Source organism: Taurulus bubalis (assembly GCF_910589615.1).
Source record: "Taurulus bubalis genome assembly, chromosome: 7".
Taxonomy (NCBI): Eukaryota; Metazoa; Chordata; class Actinopteri; order Perciformes; family Cottidae; genus Taurulus; species Taurulus bubalis.
Genome location: NC_136595.1, coordinates 17,496,290 through 17,518,405, shown reverse-complemented (window position 1 = coordinate 17,518,405; position 22,116 = coordinate 17,496,290). Strand labels below are relative to the sequence as shown.

Here is a 22,116-nt window from a genome sequence, read left to right as displayed (position 1 = left end):
ACTAAAGTGATTACTAAAACATTTATACTTTATATATTTGAAAAAGAAACTCTTTAATCTTCGTTATACATTTAGTTCAAAACAATTATTCAAACAAAGTTTTATATTTAGTTTTACTTCAAGTTTAACGTCATTAAATTTGAAACAAGCCAAGTTGTATTCGGTCACGACAGTTGGCTCCGCCCACCAAAAAGACCAGCCAATAGACATCGACGCTAAGTCTTTAGGCCCACCCTCCCTACTAGCGTTACTGATGACCGTGAGGAAGTTTTCCAACAGGGTAGTAGTGAATGGCTTGACGGCTCGTTGTAAATAAAACGGATCCGCGCAGACGTGTTGGCGCAAGGATGGCAGCCTTCCATGAGCTACCCGAGGACGAGAGGGAGTTCCAGAAGATTGTAGCTTTAATCGGAGGTAAAGATCGGATTTATTTGGTGAGTGATGCCTGTACAAGTAAAGAGGTGGACGGGGATGACGCTGGAATATTGCAGGAGTTCATCCGGGAAATGTTTCACAGCAGCAGTCCGGCGACCAGCAGCGGACAGCCTCAAACCTCTCCGTCAAGCAGTCACGTCGAGGCCCCAAGTGCAAACCCACCTTGCGGCAAGCCAGAGACTGTTAAAAGCAATGAAATACCTTTAATAGCGAGGCCCATGGATTTGGATTTGAGAGCCTGTCCGGTGGAAGAGGACGGGGACAAGGAGAAGCAACCAACGCGCAATGGCAACGCTCAGAAAACAGCAACAAGGAGGGCGAACATATACAGCCTAGAGCGAACCATAGACTCTCCTATCATCATATTCCTCTTCAGACAGACATTTATCAGCAAACCATCCAACGAAGTGTCATTAAAAGAGACACTGAAGGACGTAAAGGCACGCACGAAACGTGCCAGGATCGCCCGACCAGCTCTGATTGGATTAATACGCACTGGACAGGAGAGCGCCGAGACGCATCAGTGTGCGCAACTCCTCGAGCGCTTGATCCGCTCAGTGTTCTACAAACAGTCCCCAGAGACGATATGGGTCGGCAGTTTCATCCCGAAGACAGAGGCCAAAATGCTCAGCATCAAGAAAAACGCCTGCAAAGTTATATACTCTTCTCAAACAGCAGGTGTAATAACATACATCTCCCACGTTCTTTTAAGTTTGACACGTATCAATTCACTGCAGGCAATATATGCCTCTGCGTTGGTGTAACGCACATCTTGTTTTCTCGTTTGCTCAAGCACAGGTCAGCAGGGTAGATTTGTCAACTTGGAGTTTGAACCGTGGTGTGTTTAATCAGACCACCCTGCAGATTTGATGATGCACAAAATATTGGATTGCCAAAGTTAGGAGCTACAGAACTACAGATTTGAAGACTTTTAAAAACACATTAAAGGGAGTCTTACTGTACAGATATGACTCAAGCCTACAACCAATTTACATAATTATTACTGATTTCATTTAGAATAAACATTATAACCCGACAAGTGACTGAAGGGATATGACAGGTATTCATAGTAGACACATTTACTTATGATACGATTGTTGTTATTGTAAGCTCAGTATTGAGCACTGTAAGTTCTATGAGAATAGTTGGCAAACACTATAGTGATTTGTGTTAGTGAACTCCATGTAGGTCAATTCACAAGATTCACATGTTTCTTCCCAGGCATGGCTGCAAAGGCCCGAGAACAAAAGAAGCATTCATGAAACAATCAAGCCCTTAGATAAGCTGCCAAATTGTTAAACGCTCATTATTGCCTTTCAGATAATACCGGGTATAGAGGGAACCAGCTTTTCTGGCCATTCCAATGTTTGTTCTGGGCTCAGAGAAGAGGCCAAGCCACCAACTCTTCAACCGGCAGGCAAAGAGGTAGTATCATTCCAAAGTTCAGTTTGACTGAGGCATTTCCATTTCCACATGATTGTTTCAACTCGTCTTTTCTTCATCCAATTCATCCACCACCTTAGTAAAGGGATGCAGGGGACTGGAGCTGAACCCAAAGTGCACTACGTGGGCAAAAAGCATGACTACAGGTTCCCAGTCTATCCCGTGGCCAACAGTTAGACAAAGACATTGCCACATATACTCTTTATGGGCTTTTCTTTGGATCAGATTATATGCAGTGAAGATCAAATAAAACAGTGTCTAACCTTTTTTAATTTAAGAAATATTTTTGCTCTCACTATCACTGTCTGCCAATTGAGGCAGACAGTGATAGTGAGAGCAAAAGTAATGTACAATTGGGAGAGAGAAAAACACCTGATGAGGCAGGTTGAAAGAAAATGGGTGCAAAAAAAAGTAGATTGAAACACTTACAAATGATTTATGTAATCCATCAGATTGATCCTGCACAGAATGAAATTATTTTTTTATAGGGATCACATAAATACTTAAATTCCCCGACAGCCAAATTGTATCATATTTAACTCACCGTAAGTTACAATGTTTCATTTTTTTTTTTTAGGTGACACTGGAAGTAAAGAGGAAGGCATCCCTTTGAAAATCAGTTCGTTATCTGCTGGACCTCATGTGAATGGAGAGCCAGCTGGAGGAGATAGCTGATGGCGTGACATGGCCTGCAGACAATCCTGTTTTAACTTGGAAGTGGTTAGCCTTGTGATGCTAAATAGCCTTACTACATGTTACAGTGTTGCTTCATAGTGTTCATTATTCCCACTGCTGAGCTATCATGATTCTTGTCCTGAAAAAATATTTAGCAAAATATTCAAATCTGTCCTGCTGATTTACACATTGTCTCTGATGTACAATGGTAAAATGTATTTACTGTGTATGTTTGGGGATGATTCAAGTAACTGTTAAGTCATATGAACTATACCAAATCATAACACCACTTTTGAGGCCTATAGAGAGATTTGTCTGTTATTTTAATACATGTTCAAACCGCAGTATGGCTAATTTAAAGCAAAAGCGTAAGGCAAAAGTAGACCAACCCTATTAACATGATGCAAGTAGAGGGCTGGGTTGACAACTGGTCCCTAGAACTCCAGTGGTTTCAAAAGGCTTATTGGGTGTCATTTGAAATATACATCACCAAAGCACAACATCAACGGTCATAATAAGGGTCTTAAATGAGGTCCTACTTCATTAATAGGGACCAAGCCCCAGAAAGTCAATCCAGCCATGATCAAGTACTGTGAATCTTTTCTCTTTTTTCTTGGTAATTTATTAGAATGATGTGCCTTAGATGAGTGCTGATGACAAAAGCATTATCTGCAATAGAAGTGGATTAAACAAATGTTCACTTGTTATGTATTTATGTAGGCTATTCATTTGTAAATAAACACATATAAGTTTTTTATGAGTGTGCAGCTCTCTTTCTATGGACATTCACTTTAAATGATTCCAGAAACTAAATGTGGAGATTTGGTTGACATCCCAGTATCAATTCCTTAATTAACACTGACCTGTCATATATTTAGTCATTACTGACTTGACAGCCACGTTGTAGCTTTGAATTCTGTAAACATATCATGGAGCTGGTCATCCATATATAAAGGTAACTTAGATCACGAGACCTTCTTCTACAACTATATTGATTTTACGGCAGTCTAGTTGCATATAGCACATTGTCTCCACTCCCAACGTGGCCACTTCCCCAAACAAAATATGCCTTTCTTCTGATGCAGTGCAGTCTCCATCACTTCACATTCATTACAGTTCCCATCCTGTTAACAACAGTCATCCCTTCAACCTTCCGTACCAGAGTCTGATATACCACCTTGGAAAAAGCCAGTACATAAATCGAATTTTTTCAATTACTACATCTCCATAATTGTTTTGAAGGGTCATGGACAATTGTACGATAGTATTCGATGTTTTTGAGTTACTACGTGTTGATCAGACCAAGAAGGATAAAATGGATAATATTATATGTCTGCGTTTTAATCAGGCGTATGAGAGGCCAGTCAACGTTGAGGTCCTCAGGAAGGGGACTTGCGGCATTGGACAAAAAGAGATAGCAGAGTCTGCGATTGTTCCCCACTGTTGTGGATTTTCAGAAACGACAAATCTTTTCGTTTCATTATCCAACCGAGAATCGCACGGTTTTCAACCGTTGAACCTGAATCGTGGGGCTGAGGAGGGAATAAAGAGCCAATCATGATAACGTCTGCCGGTAAGCCGTAGAAACTGCTTGTATTTTGCTAGCCGCAACTTTAGCTAGCTGCCATTGATTTAGCTGAGTCACACGGCTAATGTAGCAGTTATCCGCCAGTTGTTAACCGGCGATAGCTTATAACTCCACCACCAGAATGGAATAACACCTTGAAATGTGACTTTGGTAAATCTATGCGGTCGTTTTGATTACGGCAAGGCTGTTTTAAAGACAATAATTCGCATTAAGTTATCGTAACGTCGATGCTAACATTCAAGTCATCGTTACCGTTGCACTGTACAGGATCTTAGCTCTTCAGCTTTGACGACAAGGTGTTTATGTTTTTACATACATGAACGTTTTTCATCTTGAAAATAATTCTCAAGAAACGCGTGCTAAAGTATTATCTTATATACGTTGTATTCTTTTGTCCTTTAACTGTCAGTGTAGTTTGGTAAAACCGGTTCGGATTTCAGCATTGACCCTGTGCTTTCGGCTTGTTAGCTAAACTACAATATTTTAAATAATTTGAATGTATTATCAGCTGTGTAACTTTTGATCAAATGCACCTGACATCTTATATCTGTTAAACAATGATTATGGACATACTGTATTTCAACCTAATACTAATATGTTTACCGTTTGTAATTCTCCAGACGGCATTGCAATGTAACATGTGGCTTGTTTTGTAAAAACATGTGACATTTATAATCCGTACAGTGTATGAAAGCGAAGAATCAAGAAACCGCTAATAGATTTGGTTTCTCTCCTTTTTTTTTCAGCTGGAATTATTTCCCTCCTTGATGAGGAAGAGCCACAACTCAAGGTAAAATCTGGTTTGAGAGTATCTGAAGATAGCAACCTCCCATACAGAGATGATGTAATGTCCGATCATATCATGTGAAACGGAATTAAGGAGATTACATGTTATTACTTATTTGTAAAAGCACACATTGGAGGAGACTGGCTTTCCATAGAAGTTTTCACAAAGAGGCATTAATCAAGCGCTCAAACTAATTTAAATGTATTAATGTACTGTATGTCAAATTTTTAGTGGCTCCTGGAAGTTTCTTCAAATGTTTGGAGTGTTCTCCATGTACTTAAAAGGAGACATGTACCGCTTCATGGCTAATAAAGGGTTTTATTGATCTGTCTGTCTTCTAAGTGTATTAATTGGTTTGACTTCCAATGCATGATGGGCCAAGGGAAACATCTCTCTTTTCCTTGCAGGAGTTTGCGCTGCAGAAGCTAGATGCCATTGTGAATGACTTCTGGGCTGAGATTTCAGGATCTGTAGATAAAATGTAAGTATTACTATTGATGCAATGGACATTATAATCCTATTCGACAGAAGAATGTTACATCAGGTAGCAATAACATCAACTCTTAGTTTTGTTCATATTTTTTTCTATTTCTGCAGTTAGAAGAAAGATTTACAAATCTATCTTGACACACTAAATGATGAAAAGTAGCAGCACAGGGTGCAATGTGCCTCATAATCACAAGAAGCATACTGAATATTCTTTGGGGCTTATGACGGAGGAGTATCCTTTGTCATGCTTCTTGATCCGGTTTGCTGGTCAAAAACGGCTCTGTAGGACAGATAAATATAATTTAGAAGTAATAATTTACTTTTTTAATTTATGAAATTATTGAAAAATGTAAGTGACAGAAGTAATAATTTACATTTAGTAATTATACAAAAAGATCACTTTTTGGTCAAGATTTTCAGCCTTATGTAACGATCTGTTGTCTACTCACAGCGAGGTCCTGTATGAGGATGAGACGTTTCGGAGCAGAGCATTTGCTGCCCTGGTGGCCTCAAAGGTTTTCTACCACCTCGGAGCCTTTGAGGAGTCTCTGAACTACGCTCTCGGTGCTGGAGATCTCTTCAATGTCACAGATGATTCAGAATATGTGGAGACCATTATTGGTGAGTAATCAAACAAAAACACTTGATCATTTACCTGACTTGCCTGCCTCTTTAGTGATGATGTGACATTCCTGTTGTTTTGATACTGCTGTGACCCTCATACTATAGGCAGTGTGAGGTAAATAATATAAAGAAAAGAAAAAAAATCACATTTCTTACCTTTTTTTTTTTTTTTTTTTTAAAGCCAATGAATGGCTTATGGAATACGATTTTGACTTTAACTGCATCATTTCATTCGGGAGTAAAATGGGGCCCCTCTTTTGTGTTCGCTGATAGCCAAATGCATTGACCACTACACCAAGCTGCGAGTGGAGAATGCAGAGCTGCCAGAGGACGAGGAGAAGAAAAGCATTGACCCCCGCCTTGAGGGCATTGTCAACAAAATGTTCCTGCGTTGCCTAGATGATCACAAGTACAAGCAGGCCATTGGCATTGCCCTGGAGACCAGGCGACTTGACATGTTCGAGAAGACCATCTTAGAATCAGTAAGTCTCGGCTGTCATTCACAGCTGATTTGTGATTGTTTTTGAATACCTAATTGCAGCTTTAAGGCTCACTAGGATAGTCCTAAGTCTTGTCCAAGAGTCTAGCAGACTTTGTATGATGCCCCAAAACTTTGAATAAAGTGATTCTTATAATCTCTATCAAAGACCGTAAATGTTTTTCATTGTGACATTGACTAATTTCCCAGTACAGAACTTGTACAGGCATATTTCTCCCTGATTTTGATCACTGCTGTCGATTGTCCGAATTATTTCTTCCTTTTCATTAAATAGGTAATTAATTGTTATTTTGCTTCTCTTGTCATGCAGAGTGATGTGAGTGGCCTCCTTGCCTACAGCCTGAAGGTGTGCATGTCCCTCATGCAGAACAAGAAGTTCCGCAATGAGGTGCTGCGTGTGCTGGTCAAGCTCTACATGAACCTGCAGAAGCCTGATTTCATCAATGTCTGTCAGGTAAACAATCAGATCCTCAAATACACATTATGCATAATTTCCCTGACCAATCCCTCAGTTTCTGTTCAATCTTTTTAATATACTTATTACACTATTAGTCACTATAGTTACCAATCACTATTTACTTTACAATGTTTGATTGCCTGAGTTAAAAAATGTTCAATACAAAACCTGATTTGTAAAGATAGTTTTAGAACACAGTTTCCTTGTGTGTTTTTTATTTGTAATTATTCTTTTATTTAAATTTTTGGTCATTCAGCCCAAACAGGTTCTTTTACGCTTTGTACTTTTAAAATAATGTAATACTTTAATTGCTTGTAATATTTAATGAATGTTTGTCTATTTGTTCTGCTGATGCTCCTATAACATACACTCAGTTGCCAATGTATGCAGTCTACTAAAACAGTCCTGGAATAATTCCTAATAAATCGGCAACTGAGTGTAGTTTAGCGTGAGCTCAGCTTCATACTCAAGATGACATTTCGCTTAAGCTTACCAGCAGTAGCGCGGAGTCATACCTACAGCTATTTATGCGCTCCAATTAGAAGCAATATATTATACTGATTAAATCTATTTCTCTACTTTTCACAGAATTCAAATTTTCCAAAAAGATAGTCGGAACCTAAAAATCCCCCTCTAATCACCTTTTGTCCTCCCCTCTCTAGTGCCTGATATTCCTGGATGACCCACAGGCTGTGAGTGACATCCTGGAGAAGCTAGTGAAGGAAGACAACCTGCTGATGGCCTATCAGATCTGCTTTGACCTGTATGAGAGCGCCAGCCAGCAGTTCCTCTCCTCCGTCATCCAGAACTTGCACACTGTTGGAACACCCATCCCTTCAGTCCCTGGCTCTACAAATACGGGCACTGTGCCCACACCAGACAAAGACAGGTGGGCAGGGAAATACAACAAGGACACTAATACTTAAGCTGAAGCATGGTGACATGTTCACACAAAGGCTTTGGGATTTTTCACAGTTACGGGTTTTTGATCTAAGTTTTAGAAAATCTTTTTAGACTTTCTTTGAGGCTATGAGTTGTTAGGAAAGTATCCAAAACCTCAATGTTTATAAGCACAGAAGGAAAAGAATCATCTCAGTCTGCAAGTCCTAAGGCACGCTGTAGACACATTGAACTTGCCAGAAGGAAGGTTCAGTACACAAATTCAGAGTCAAACTATTTAGATGCCCTACAAGTTCTATGGTGTGTGTTTGTTTTATATTATTGCTTTATACCTGCTGATAAGAGAGTTTGATTGATTTTGAATGAAACTCTACACCGGCTTATTTTAGTCAAATTAGTTACTTATGATCAAGTGATTCAACATTGATGACATTTTTATTTTATTTTGTGTGTTACAGTGACGCAATGGAGACAGATGACAAGGCGGGCAGCTCCCCTGCTGGAAAGCCAGTAGTAGAAACGGTACGCCCTTTTGGATTGTTTTGTACTGTAGCACTTTTTTCATACCAGTTTCTAGTAATTCTTCTCTTGTCTAAATAGAGCAACTTTGGTTTGATTGACTTCTCATCGTATTGCTTCTTTGTGTTATTGTAGAAAGATGAGCCCAAAGACCAGAATGCCAAGATGATCAAAATCCTTAGCGGGGAGATGGCCATTGAGCTGCACTTGCAGTTCCTAATCCGAAATAACAACACAGATCTAATGATCCTCAAAAACACAAAGGTAATGTAGGCTAGCAACAAGATTAATGGTTTCGAGAACACAAATTAATGACCTGTTGTTTTTGGTCCGACTAACTACAGCTTCTGCCTGAGTTTCTGTTTTATTTTTTCTCCATCACGCCAGGATGCAGTTCGAAATTCGGTGTGTCACACAGCCACAGTAATAGCCAACTCTTTCATGCATACGGGAACCACAAGTGACCAGTTCCTCAGGTAATCGTGCCCGCAGAACTGAAACGAATATTTCATAGATTGCATACTTCCTCAAAGTGAGATTTGACCAATGATTTTGTTTGACCGTGTAGAGAAAACTTGGAATGGCTTGCAAGAGCCACCAACTGGGCAAAGTTCACAGCAACAGCAAGTCTGGGTGTCATCCACAAGGTAAAATGATGTTACTTTGATGATAATTTACATACACTTATTTAAAGAAAAATATTTAAATTTGAACATTACATGCTGTGTTTTTCAGGGCCATGAGAAGGAGGCTCTCCAGTTAATGGCCACCTACTTACCCAAAGACACCTCCCCTGGCTCAGCTTACCAGGAGGGAGGAGGCTTGTATGCTCTGGGGCTCATTCATGCCAACCATGGTGGAGACATCATCGACTACCTGCTCAATCAGCTCAAGAATGCCAGCAATGATGTTAGTTTTCTACATTTACTTTGAATGCTGGTTCTTTTTCAATTATATACTAGGATGTTACGAACAAAATGATTGCTGAAAGAAGGAACACTTGTTTTTTTTAATAACTAAGTTAAAACTTTTCCCCTCAAAAGTATAATGCTTTACAATCAAAAGCCTCAGCTAGAAGTTTGTAGCCGAGACCAGCAGCTCGTTTAAGTCACTGGTTCATTTTCAGTGTTCCATCTCTCATGGTCTGCTTTCTGCTTCTGTTTCACAGATTGTCCGTCATGGTGGCGCCCTTGGTCTTGGCTTGGCGGCGTTGGGAACAGCCAGACAAGATGTTTACGACCTCCTCAAGTCCAACCTGTACCAGGATGATGCTGTTACTGGTGTGTATGCCTTGTACAAAATAGATTGCTGAAATGCAACCCAGTTTTTGCTCACCACTCTGCTTACTAAACATAATCCTTATTTATACTGTCTACTATGGTATAAATATTAATGGAACAAATGTCTCTGATATGCAGTACTGTTAAATAGAATTTATTTCTGAATTCTAGTAAACATCTGGTGATTAACCAAAGGAAAACAAAACAAACCATTCTGAAAATATCGTGTAACCCCTCAGGTGAAGCTGCAGGCCTGGCCCTGGGTCTGGTCATGCTGGGCTCCAAGTCAGCCCAGGCTATCGAGGACATGGTGGGCTATGCTCAGGAGACACAGCACGAGAAGATCTTGCGTGGTTTGGCTGTGGGGATTGCTATGGTCATGTACGGACGCATGGAGGAGGCTGATACCCTCATTGAAAGCCTCTGTAGAGACAAGGTAAGGCTGACAAGCCCCCAGAAAGCATGTCATGGATCAAAGATAATTTATTGTCATTATGCAAAACAGGAATGCTCAACGAAATTCAGTACTAGTCCATTTATAACACAACAAACGTATGACAAACAAAAACAGTAGTAGCAGGGCATCTTTTTGAATTTGGACTGTAAACAGGAGCAACAAAGACACATACACCATGAAATCAGAGTTTTTATTTTTTTTTATTTTCCAACAATAAAGATTGCAGTGCTTTGTTTTTGTGGCATTGGTGCAGTTTATGCATATAGTGACACGATACATAGGGATTGACACAAGCTTGATAAATCCCTAGAGAGAAGGATATGTGGAATGTACAGACATTTATTTTATCTTACGAGATCATTGCTCTTCATAAAACCTTCTGAAGCAATGTTAAGTTCCAATGTTTGATGTATTGAGTCCTGTATGTTATTCTACAACCCTAGCTTATGTGTGTTTTTCATGACACACGTGAGGCTCTTCCTCTTAACTTCGTGCCAAGAAATCCTTCTATATGAGCTTAGATGTGCGTAATGGCTCAAACTTTGTTGATCCTTGAGACTCCATCCACAAAGTCTCAAAGCTCTGTTTTCCTTCACTGTCTACGATAGGACCCCATCCTGCGGCGCTCTGGTATGTACACAGTGGGCATGGCCTACTGCGGTTCCGGTAACAACAAGGCCATCCGACGCCTGCTTCATGTCGCTGTAAGTGTTTCTGTTTGGCCCTCTTAACAACAAATTATTTCAGAGGAGAAGACAGGTTTATCATTTTGACTGTGAAGCAATGCCAAAATCCGGGGCTGCACAACCGTGGCTGGTATCTTAATTCAAATTAGTTTAACATGGTATTCTGATGGTTTAAATAATCCATTCTAGGTTCTATTGGGAAGGAAATTTCCTGTCCATGCGGAAACCATGCGATTCAGCTTTAACATAGCACATCAGGGGTTTCCTTTTGTGCCTGAGTTTATGCAACACTTGAACATGAAAAAACATAGGGTTATGACATTAAAGGGAATTTATGTATATACCATTCATTGAGCCGTCAGTGCTAACTCAACATACTTCAGGGGTGTAATTAACTTGTTGTCCTGTAGGTGGCACCTTATACAAACTGAAATTATTAGATGGTGTGATAGAGGAGCATATTCCTCACACTGCAAACTAAAAGGGAGTTACATCATTAAAGTTAGCTAGTTAATAGCAGGAGTCTTGGTGTCATCTTTGGTTATATTAGTTCTTTCCTTTTCTTAATTAAGGTGAGTGACGTTAATGATGATGTCAGAAGAGCTGCGGTCGAGTCCATTGGCTTCATCTTGTTCAGGTAAGGACCAGACTTAAGTACTTGAGCTTGAAACACTCCTTTCCTCACATGCACCAGAGGCCTTTCTCAGTGAAGTAGCATTGTGACCTTTTGTATTGGAGTCTCGGTACTCCTTCTTTGGGAACCATTCCTTGTTTTAGAAATTATTTTTTGTTTTCATTATTCTTGTTTCAGTTTTGGTACTGCTGACGAGATGTATAATACTAACACCATCTCTATGGGGTGATAGGATAATTAAGATGCCACTGTGTGGGATTTAAATGACTCTGGTAGTCATGGAAAAAATTCCTGTATCAGAGGAAGCTGGATGCACTGTCACTGTCACTCACACATTCTCTTCCCAGTCTATTTATAATGATTTATCACTCAGAGACCAGAGCAGTGTTAAACAGCACCTAGGCAGTGAACCAATATCAGGGTGTACATTTTAAGCCCAAAAAAGGCTGCGATATTTTGTGTGATCAATTGGCCGCTAGATAATCTTTGTGTAAATAGTCACTGTGTTTAGAAAGACTTCTGAACCAGAACAATTCAGTTGGCCACCTTCTCTAACTTCCTTATGGCTCAAGGATGACTCCCTCAACATGAACACCAGCACACAAAAACGTCCGCTTTAAGTATATATATATATATATATATATATATATATATATATATATATATATATATACACACACACAGACGTTCGTTACCAATGAGACTGGGTCGGTATAGGCAATAACAAAATGGTGACTCACCCCAAACTCTCAAACCAAGCTTGTAGAGCATTATCCAAATCTCCATATTTCTTGCCACATTGAGCAAACACTGTTGTGTATTTTGTTTACTCAGTTTCTTTTAGGCTGATTAAACTACTATGTATTTGGATGTCTTCTGTATTCTGGCTACAAACAGCTGCTGTTAAGCATAAAGGGACTGTACAAATAATGATGGTACACTGTCACACACTTTTCTTACGTGCGGGTATTCCAGTCTTTACTATTTGCTGATCTAAAAAAAGAAGCATAAGAGTGAAGATATCGACGATAGAACGATTTGTGCAGTTTTCTTTCACAACAGTAAGACAGACAAATATTTAGTTGAACACATTGAGCTTTCTATTTGATCTGGCTTTTGGTCTTTAGTATATACAGTCTTTTATTTGGAAAACTTCTAACATGTCAAAACATCAGCCTGCAATACACATACAAGAGTGCTTGTCAAAGGTCCAGCAAATACAATAAGTATCATTTCAAGAGTGCAATGTATTGTATGTGTCTGTTACAGAAAAGATTTGAAAGGTAGAGTTAGGTTTGTTTTAACAACACATATTAAGCATGTGGTCTGAGATGGTCAACAGCATATTCAAATAGTCTAGAAAGGATCAGCAGAGGAATACATGGTATGTCTGTATTCACAAAGAATTTAAAGGCTGTCATTATGTCTTCATTCCCATCAATTTTGTCTGGTGGCCAGAACTTTGTCGACTTTTGGTCTTTCATTCATGACATGATACTCCTGTGTTCTCCTTTTTTAGTTGACCTGTTACAGGTCATCACAAGGTTTTATAACGTTTGAAAACTCAAACTCTTGCTGTCTTTGAGAATTCACATTATTTATTTGGCCTGTGTTAAAGGCCCAGTGAGAAATATTTGGACCAGATATTCACATAACAGTGAAGTTTGACTTCTGCATGAAATGTGTTTCTGAAATTATCATAATTGAAAATGTTGCTTTATTTAGCTTTTTGTTTAAGAAAAAAAATGCTACTGATATAAATAATCATCAGCGGACAACAGGTTGGATGTTGTTGTAGTTTACAGTAAGCACTGGCATTAAACTGTTTGTCAATCAAATTGACAGCAGATTCAGAGTCATGCATTTTGAATGTTAGTTGGGAGGCTAGCCTTCATCTTTAAAAGGTAAAAAGGTCACACCATAAATCAGATCCATTTAAAGTGCTCTCTTTTTCATTGGATTGATTTCTCTGGTATTTCTATACACAGCTAACATGTTCTTCCTGCTTGCTGCCTTCATATTCAGTCAGGCCCATTGTGTCCAGCAAAACGCCACTAGATGACGGTACAGGTGCTTGCCGGCTACTCGGTGGACTTTGATAGCTAACTGCTCCAATGCCATTCTTCATTCCACGCTTCATGAACAGTTTTGAGTTTTCTGCCATGGAAGATCTGAATGAAATCCGAGTAAGGGTCCGATCTGCATTTGATGCCCTTGGGTGCCTTCCTGGACCTTGACTAGCAGAGTTTTCATAATTACAGGTCATGTAACGTGTGAACGCTTGCCTGAAAGTTTTGTTGAATAGGGTGTAGACCAACGGGTTGATGCCTGATGACACATAACCCACCCAAACAAAGATCTCCATGAGGCGGGCTATTACATGAACATCACAGCTGGTGCATAGCACAGAGGTGATATTAGTGATGAAAAAAGGACACCACATGACTACAAACAGGAGGAAGACGATGCCTAGCACCTTAGAGGCGCGCTGCTCATTGCTCAGAGTCTGCATTGACTTCTTGCCCATTGTTGACATTCTCCGAAAAGATATTTCGTCTCGTGTAGGCGAGTTTGTTGCGTCTCCATATGCTTTTTCTTGCATCCTGGGAAGTCTGCTGTCCAGATTGTGAAGTTGCTCTGCTTCAGGTGGAGTCACAGCCTGTTCTCTTTGAAAGACTGTGGAGACTGTCGGGGAGCTCAAGCGCTGAGTCACCTTTGACCTGAGCAAATAAACCTTTTTGCGCAACACCTGGACAGTAAGTAGGTAGATGACCATCATGATGGTCAGAGGAATGAAGAATGCCGCCAAGGAGCCAAACATGATAAACTCCTGGAAGGTGTCCGTTTTCAGCATGCATGTGTGGTTACTGTTGAAGGTGATGTTGTTGGGAAGATGGCTGTTCTTTAGCCCCTTAATCGGAATCGGGATTGCAATACCTGGAAAATAACAAGGACCGTTTGTATTTGCAAATATTGACAATCAATTTATTGTAATATAATAAGGAATTATTTTAATTATATTCAACACCAATTACAGAAGTGTTTGGTTTTCATCTGAGGGAAAGACACTACCGGTACTGTGTTAAATTGATAATATGATTAATATGAGTGGTGCTCACTTCATTCCATCTGATCTTCTGGCTTTGGTCAATGAAGCTCAAATTAACTCGAATCCATCAGTCAAACCGAGTGCTTTTAGTGGACTCGGTGAATTCTGCCACATTTTTACCCTCTAGTGTTAAACGTAATGGACAGAAGCTACGTTTTAGTTGCTTACTATGATGCTGAAATCATCATCACATCTTGACCAATGAGCCTCAACACTAATACAAGACCTTTTGAGGAGAAATGCATTTCTTAAAGTATTCTTAAAACGGTAAAGGTGATAACGCCCTATGATTCTTCGATCAAAAAGACTAGCAAGCAAGGAGCTAAACCAGCCTCTCAGTCGATGCTCTTAAAACACTGAAGCACTGTTTCACCTAGGGACACATTTCATTCGCTTTGCAAGCTGCACCTAATTAGCCACAACCATAGTGCAGCTTGCTTTGGATGCACAAGCCACATTGCCCTTTGGACAAACTCCAGTTCCTCCTGAATTTTGACTGGGTTGTCCCCTTCGGACTTTGTCGGTAACATCTTCATTCACTGTTACTGACAAAGTGTGAGAATAATGTCCCACCCGCCCCTTATACACTGCAGCTGACTATGTTTATTGCAACTAGCAAATATTTTTGGTCTTTTTAATTAGGTTTGTTATTCATACAAAGTCAAGAAATCACGCTGTACCCGAGACATGACTAATCAAAGTAAAGACTATTGCAGAGTTGTAAAAGTTAAGAAAATCTGAGTTATTATGCTTACAAATCGATATGAGCCACACCAGTGCAATCTTCACCATTGCGTTGGCTCTGGATTTGTACTGGCTGTGTTGGATTGGCTTCTTGATGGCAATGTAGCGATCCAGTGAAATGGCGCATAGGTGCATGATGGATGCGGTAGAAAACAGCACGTCGAGGAACAGCCAAATAGGGCAGAGGGGCTCCGGGAGAGGCCAGTCGGAGTCTAAAGAGAAGAGAAGGAAATTAGTTTATTGCTTTTTTTTCTTTTTGGGACATCACTTATCTGTGGTAGTGTCACTACAATTAGTATCTCTCTACAATGTACCTATATGGTATAGTTTCATTCCAAAAATAATTTGGCCCTACTTACCACTAGTTATGGGAGATGTACCACAATGGCAAGAGATTAGAAGTAGCACTCGTGCAAAAGATTGGTGTTTGTTTATCTCTGTGTGGAATGACTTTACTGGAAAAAAGAGGGTTCACTGACTGTTTATGGAGCTAAAAGCTCTTTATGTAGATGTTCCGGAGACTATGCTTAACAGTAGTGTTTATTTTCACTTCCAAGCATAAAATTGGCACGTAATTGTTCTGGCATTTGTCCTGTCACACATTGACATTGTCGGAAATATTCCTTTGCATAATTTTGTTTTGCCACCCTCTTCTTCTTTTCCTTGCACCATTTTCTAGTCTCACTTGGAATTTCTGAGTCATCGTTTTGATTAGGTTTCATCTGGAAGGCCTATTCATTGACAAATACTTCACAAAGCACGTACCAAAAGAATTTAGTCCTATGCCAAATTCAATAATTTGTTTAATTGGATTAAGGAACTTTAAATGAATTACCTTTTGGTTAAGCATCTGTAATAGGCCAGCGCTAGGTTTTTGTGTTTTTTTTGTGTTTGTTAGATTGTTTCACAGAGGGTAATGGATGGCTGTGGTCGTAGTGTGTTATTTTTGTGACCTTGTGTTGTTCTTAGTTTACAAATCTTTACTGCACCGTTATTACATTTTTTTTTTTTTTGTATTCAGAATGTGTTTTGGCATCTATTGGTATTCTTTTTTGTGGCTTGGGTTTACTGAACCAAAACTCATTGCGATATAAACATTTCGCAGCACCGAACATAAAAAAGCATGTAGCCCACAGAAAGAAAGAGAATGGAGAGGTAGAAAAAAAAACATGTATAACTAATGTATGCATGAATGATTTCACACCTTTACTGCACTGATTCTCAACCTAAGGCTTAGGGTTTTTTTTTCTTTTTCAACAGGGCGTGAGATAAACCCTTGGATCTCAATTCAGAGAGCACATAGACAAAGATGTATTAGTATACATGCCTTAGTAGATGTAATGCATGCTGCTCCTTATTTGTGTAGCCTCTGCATGAGGAGGAGATGAAAGCAGCACCTGTGACCAGATATGTGAAGGCCTTTCAGAGCAACACATTCAGTTCTCATGCAAAACATGATTATTTTGTTTGAGGCCGCAAGACCACAGATAGGCCTGCGTCACGCTATACTCCACTCCTATATATGGGTGTGTGTGAGACATAATTATGATCTGGCTCATTATCCTCCTGTTGAATTAATGGGGAGCTTTTGCCATAGCTCTGTGTTTTGCAGTTGAGTTAATGCGTCCAGAATAGATGTCTAAATCGGTTCCATTACAGCTGTATTTACACAGCACTGTCCCAGGAATTAAAATAAAACACTTTTTATTTCTATGGGTAATGATCCCATAGACCAGTAGTGTAGTCCAAGCTGTGCAACTGCCAGAGGAAGTAGCATGTTTATTTTCCACTATCTCTTGTTATATTTCATCGGCAATAATTTGTTTAGTGATAGTCAAGATTGTATCCAGTGTTGTTCACAAACTATTTTTATCCTCCCTTGCTACCCGTAAGTATGCTTGCCTGTTTTCCTTTGTAGATTATTAAGATTAAGAAAGGTTAAACACAATTCTTTCAATGAAAACTTTATTTGGAAAACGTCTGGAACGTTATGTGCCCCCCATCCGACGGCCACATAGTCTTTCACTCACTTTAAATCATTGATGTCTTTTTCTAGTAATGGTTTCTGGGTATTGTATGTCTTTTAAGGGTAATGCCATTCATCATTTCATTAGAATGTTGTCAAACTGTTCAGGGCATCCAGCAAGGAGATGTTTTTCCAGGTAGTCAAAAGTATTTATTGCTCTTTTACTGTACAGGTTTTTTTTCAAAGATGAAACGTGTTTTCCAAAAGACCCCATGCTAAACCTACCGTAGAGAACCGTGACGAGGGCTATGGGCATCACAAGGAGTCCCACCAACAGATCAGCCACAGCAAGCGACATTAAAAAGTAGTTGGTGGCGTTCTGCAGCTTTCTTTCAAGTGACACAGCAAGAATGACCAGGATGTTTCCTCCAATAGTGGGGACGATGACCATGACCATAAGCAGGGCCGCCCATTTCAGCTCAACCCCAGGTTCTTCTCCAGGCTGTGAGCCGTTAGCCTCGAGTGCAGCTGCAACTGCTTGAGACATGGTGCTGCAGAGGTAACAGCAGGCCTTAGCGTGTGTCGGGGCTCTGATCCTTCTGGTGTTGGACACTCGGTCAGCATGATCACTGTGTCCCACAGGCAAGGACACGGTGTAGGGCGTGACAGCTCAGGGTCAATGCACAGGATGCTTCATCCCTTTTGCACTGTACAAACCAAAAGAAGTAGCTCAAAATCGGTAGAGGATCCACTGCTTGGAGAGGATAAAAAAGAAAAGAAAGAAAAACACTACAAACTCCAATGCTGGCAATAATCCTGACACGATTAGTACTTCCGCAGTGAGATGTTACCAGGGGTCCTCACTTTCCCAGGCAGTTGATGCTCTTGTCTTCCATTGCGCCACTTAAAAGAACAAACGGGTTTGTTAAAGCAACAGCAATACCTTGTTACTTGTTAATTTATCTGAATGATGGTATAATAAGATGAGATATTTATCGTAACAAATAAGGAGGTCTTCACCATAATGTGGAAACCGTAATTGTCACTAAACTAGAAATTCCCTTTTCATTATCTGGAAACAAGTTGAAAATATATACAGAACAATTCCATAATGCTTTTTGCTATTTCTGTTTTAAAAACGAAAAATTATTTAAATGGTCGAAAGAAACATGTTTTTATACGTTTTATAAGTAAAAAAAATAAGGCAATCATTGTTTTTTTTATAAAACTGGTACAATAATGTGACCGTTTTAAATATAAAAAATCTCCATGAAGGTTTCATCACACTATACTAATTCAGTCTACAAAGATGTACACACACACGACTAGCCGTGGAAGTGTTTACAAAGAATCAAACTTTATCAATTATTTAAAAAACACTGTGAATTAGCATTATCATGATAGTGCTTGGCTTCTTACCTGCTCCTGAAGGTAACATCTGATGTTTATTTAAGTTCTTCGTTGATGTTGAGTAACTCCTAGAGTATTTTTCTGTGCCGCTACGTCTTCATGTTCATAAACACGAAAGCAATATTTTGTTCAAGGAGAACAGTGCAGCGTAACGTAACGCCCAATGCATTTCAGTATTTGTAGCCTTCTTAGTCAAATATCCTTTTTAAGGTCCTCTATCTCTTTACATTTCCACCCTCTCCAAATATAAACGTGACAGAGAATGCCTTCCCTCAGCGGTGAAACCTAAATCTGTCTCTGTCTGAAGCAGTCCATGATGTGGAATTTGTTTTCCTTCCACATGTTGGAGGAACCCCCAGTCTTGGTTCGCATCAGCTACCGCGATCATTGGTTTAAAACTTTCAGATGTTGTCGTCTCTGTCTCTCTCCCGTTCCTACTCTCTGCATCTTGTTCACAGCCTGTGATCAGCCCGCACACTCTCCCGTCTTGTTCGTTCTCTCACTCCTCCCCTCACCTCCCTCCCTCTCTGTCTTACTTGTGAGTCGGACTCTGTATAAAACAGATGAATGTCTTCTGCTGGCAGTATGCCAGTGGTTCTGGGAGGTAATTTCCCTCAACACAGCCGTCCCACTGTTTATATTTGTCACTTTCTGTTCTCTCCTCCATTTGAAGCAAGCAGTGGTGGGGCATGCAGCGGTAGTGGTGTATTGGAAGAAGCCTCCAATGTTGTGCGGTGCATGGAAATTGTGCTTGTATCCCATAACGTTTTTGAATTTCATCCAGCATGAGCTCATTAAGCTCTGGAAGTCTTTTAAACGCCTATCATATTTTCTTTGAGATGATTACTTTTTAAAATTTAGACCATATTTGTTTTTCTGCCTTAACAAGTCAAAATGTGTTTTCTTTCAGTGTATGTTCTCATTGTTTCACTTTTAAAAGCAGATGCATGAAGTTAAAGGATGTTGGCATAGAATATACCTTGAGTTTACAGTAACCAGATGATGATTCTTCACAAGAAAATGTGTGAAATACTGCCAGTAGATCCCCACACAGATCTGTGTACCCGTAGGTTTCCCAGGGAAGAGCAGTCTATATAAAAAATGTTTTAGTTAAAACATGCTTCCTAATTTGCTTATGGTGCTAATACCCCATTAAAATAGTCATTCCTATATAGGCTCATTTTGGTGCACCATTTTCAAATTGGTTTAGTATGTTCAGATCCAGGAGCCTCTACTGCAGCTTTAATGTCTGTCAGAAGAAGGCCAGTGCATGTCTAATGTTTGATAGCTTCAAGCTGACCCAGTGTGATTACTGGGAAAAATCACTCGGCCCACAGTTTCTTGATCTATACGAAACAAGGTGCAGCTGAAGGTGGGCTGCTAGTATAATGCTGACTTCTGCTCACACCACATGAAATGCATGACTCAGATTGTAGTTGTCAGATTTACACTTTGTACACTTTCAAACTGCCGTAGCAATCAGCAGTTATTATTATTATTGTGACATTTTTATTAGTATTACGTTCTTTTATTTAAAAAATAGTTCCGTTGTTGATACTTTCAGGGCTTCTCTCTTGTTTCCCTTTTGCCAGACATTTGGTACATTTTTAATTGAGTTTAAGTGTAGACTCTAAAAGCTATGCAGCCTCTTTGCTTTGTTAATACAACATTGTCCAGGTACTTTCACAATGTGTTTGGGTGACTGGTTGTAACGGACAGGAAGCAAGCTAATGAGATCGGCTCTCTTACAATTCAAGTGCATTAGTAAAGGGAACAATCACATTTCATGTGGCAGAATCACATTTCATGTGTCAAAAATCAACCTATAATTTGTTTAGCTCAGCTGTATCCATGCTTCTTTTGCCTACCTTCAATGTTTGTGTTACTTCCCAGGGCACAGGGAGTTATTTAGTTGCAGCTGTATCAGCCGCTGTCACTCACCATTATACATGTGAGGCATGCACATCTAAGCATACAGTCCATTAACCAGTCAAGTAAAAGCCTGGAACATTCTTAAGTAAATATTTCTAAATTGGCTCGTATGACCAATAAATTACAGAAGCAACACTGCACACTGCTGAAGGGTTCATTGTCTTCACGTCATGCTTTATGAAATGGTTATTCGTTTCCAAATTATTAATTAAAATGTCCACAGCAGGCTGAGTGTGCCGGCAAGCCTTTCGCAAGTGTTGCATCTAATCTGTTTTTAATTAGGGTCCGAGTGACTGACGTAGTAGGACCCTATTGAAATTGCCGGGATTATTCTTGATTATTCTGATCCTTATTTTTGAACATTGGACTGCTTTTTGGGGGACTTGTCATATTCAAAAATATTTACCAAATTTGGAACGCTCGTCAGGCCTGGTGAAAATAGACATCTATTAAAGCCGGGCGGAAAAGTTAAAAAAAATCACTCTCTAGCGCCCCCTACAAGTTGGACCGACGACGCCCCTCGCCCAGAATGTTTTTTTGACTTGAAAAAATTCACACATGTCCATCTCCACCTGCTCTACATAAAAGCCTCTCAGACCCATAAAGTCCGCTTATTAATATTTTCCGCCATCTTGGATTTTGTGAAAAACACATTATTGTAGTTAATTCCTAAATGCTTGCTCTGTTTCATACCAGACATGGTATTGGAGCTCATCAATACTGCATTGAAATTTGTTTATCTCATTGCATTGAGGAGATAGCGACCAATCAACCTCTTAGGGGCGTGTCTTGTTTTTAAACACTCATAACATTAAAACTATTTGGACAAACGTCTCCAAACTTGGGTTATATGTGCACATCGCATCCCCTAACTTGCAGTAAATCATGCGTCCGATTTGAACAATAGGGGGCGCTACAGTACTTCGGCCAATTTGGCATTGTCGGCACATTTATGCTAATTTTAGCATATATTTGCATTTACGCCAAATACTACTCCTCCTACAAATGTTATACAATCCACTTCAATTCTGTTCTAAAGTGATCTCAAGACTCTCAGGAGTATGGGGTGTGCTGTCGCAACGTTTTCACTCAACGGCCTTGACGTGACGGGGACCCAAAGACGCGCCTACTTTGAGCCTATTCGCTATATGAGAGAAAGCTGTTGTAACTCCTCCATACATGATGCAATACTCCCACTTCTCCTCATACATGATGCCGGTCAAGGCTTGAGTACATGTACATGAGCAATATTCAGATTGTCATAGCGCCACCTACAGGCAAAAGTAAATCAGCCAAAAGGCATCGGATTTACATCTAATTTACATGACCTGCTCTACTCTTCACGTAGAGAAACATGATGCCAAGTGTATGTTGCATTCTCTTCCTGCACAAGAACAGTCTTCCTGTATGGGCGGCCTTTTTGGTGAAATAATTTACCCAGCATGCTTTTTAGCGATGTCATTTTCTTAACACCATTAATCA

At 39.8% G+C, this 22,116-nt stretch overlaps 3 protein-coding genes across 3 annotated transcripts in view; 2 read left to right on the top strand and 1 right to left on the bottom strand.

The window, feature by feature from the left end:
* Window positions 1–347: 347 nt before the first annotated feature.
* Window positions 348–2,553, top strand: LOC306738847 (uncharacterized protein; the record flags this gene model as incomplete). Its single annotated transcript, XM_079220769.1, has 3 exons — window positions 348–1,113; window positions 1,756–1,860; window positions 2,456–2,553. The coding sequence occupies 3 exons, from the start codon at window positions 348–350 to the stop codon at window positions 2,551–2,553; spliced, it is 969 nt and encodes a 322-aa protein (XP_079076895.1).
* Window positions 2,554–4,029: 1,476 nt separating this feature from the next.
* psmd1 (proteasome 26S subunit, non-ATPase 1) overlaps window positions 4,030–22,116 on the top strand; it is a 39,285-nt gene continuing 21,198 nt past the window's right edge. Inside the window, exons 1-16 of the mRNA XM_079220639.1 lie at window positions 4,030–4,126; window positions 4,888–4,931; window positions 5,336–5,409; window positions 5,869–6,038; window positions 6,315–6,523; window positions 6,851–6,994; window positions 7,660–7,886; window positions 8,356–8,419; window positions 8,552–8,680; window positions 8,804–8,892; window positions 8,985–9,063; window positions 9,152–9,325; window positions 9,585–9,696; window positions 9,936–10,132; window positions 10,762–10,857; window positions 11,412–11,476. Coding sequence (XP_079076765.1) covers window positions 4,111–4,126; window positions 4,888–4,931; window positions 5,336–5,409; window positions 5,869–6,038; window positions 6,315–6,523; window positions 6,851–6,994; window positions 7,660–7,886; window positions 8,356–8,419; window positions 8,552–8,680; window positions 8,804–8,892; window positions 8,985–9,063; window positions 9,152–9,325; window positions 9,585–9,696; window positions 9,936–10,132; window positions 10,762–10,857; window positions 11,412–11,476 — 1,889 coding nt within the window. The 5' untranslated portion in view covers window positions 4,030–4,110. The remainder of the gene's footprint in view (window positions 4,127–4,887; window positions 4,932–5,335; window positions 5,410–5,868; window positions 6,039–6,314; window positions 6,524–6,850; window positions 6,995–7,659; window positions 7,887–8,355; window positions 8,420–8,551; window positions 8,681–8,803; window positions 8,893–8,984; window positions 9,064–9,151; window positions 9,326–9,584; window positions 9,697–9,935; window positions 10,133–10,761; window positions 10,858–11,411; window positions 11,477–22,116) is intronic.
* htr2b (5-hydroxytryptamine (serotonin) receptor 2B, G protein-coupled) lies at window positions 13,452–17,839 on the bottom strand (the record flags this gene model as incomplete). The annotated part of the gene is made up of 3 exons (XM_079220947.1): window positions 13,452–14,410; window positions 15,338–15,538; window positions 17,578–17,839. 3 exons carry the CDS (start codon window positions 17,837–17,839, stop codon window positions 13,452–13,454), a joined length of 1,422 nt encoding a protein of 473 aa, XP_079077073.1.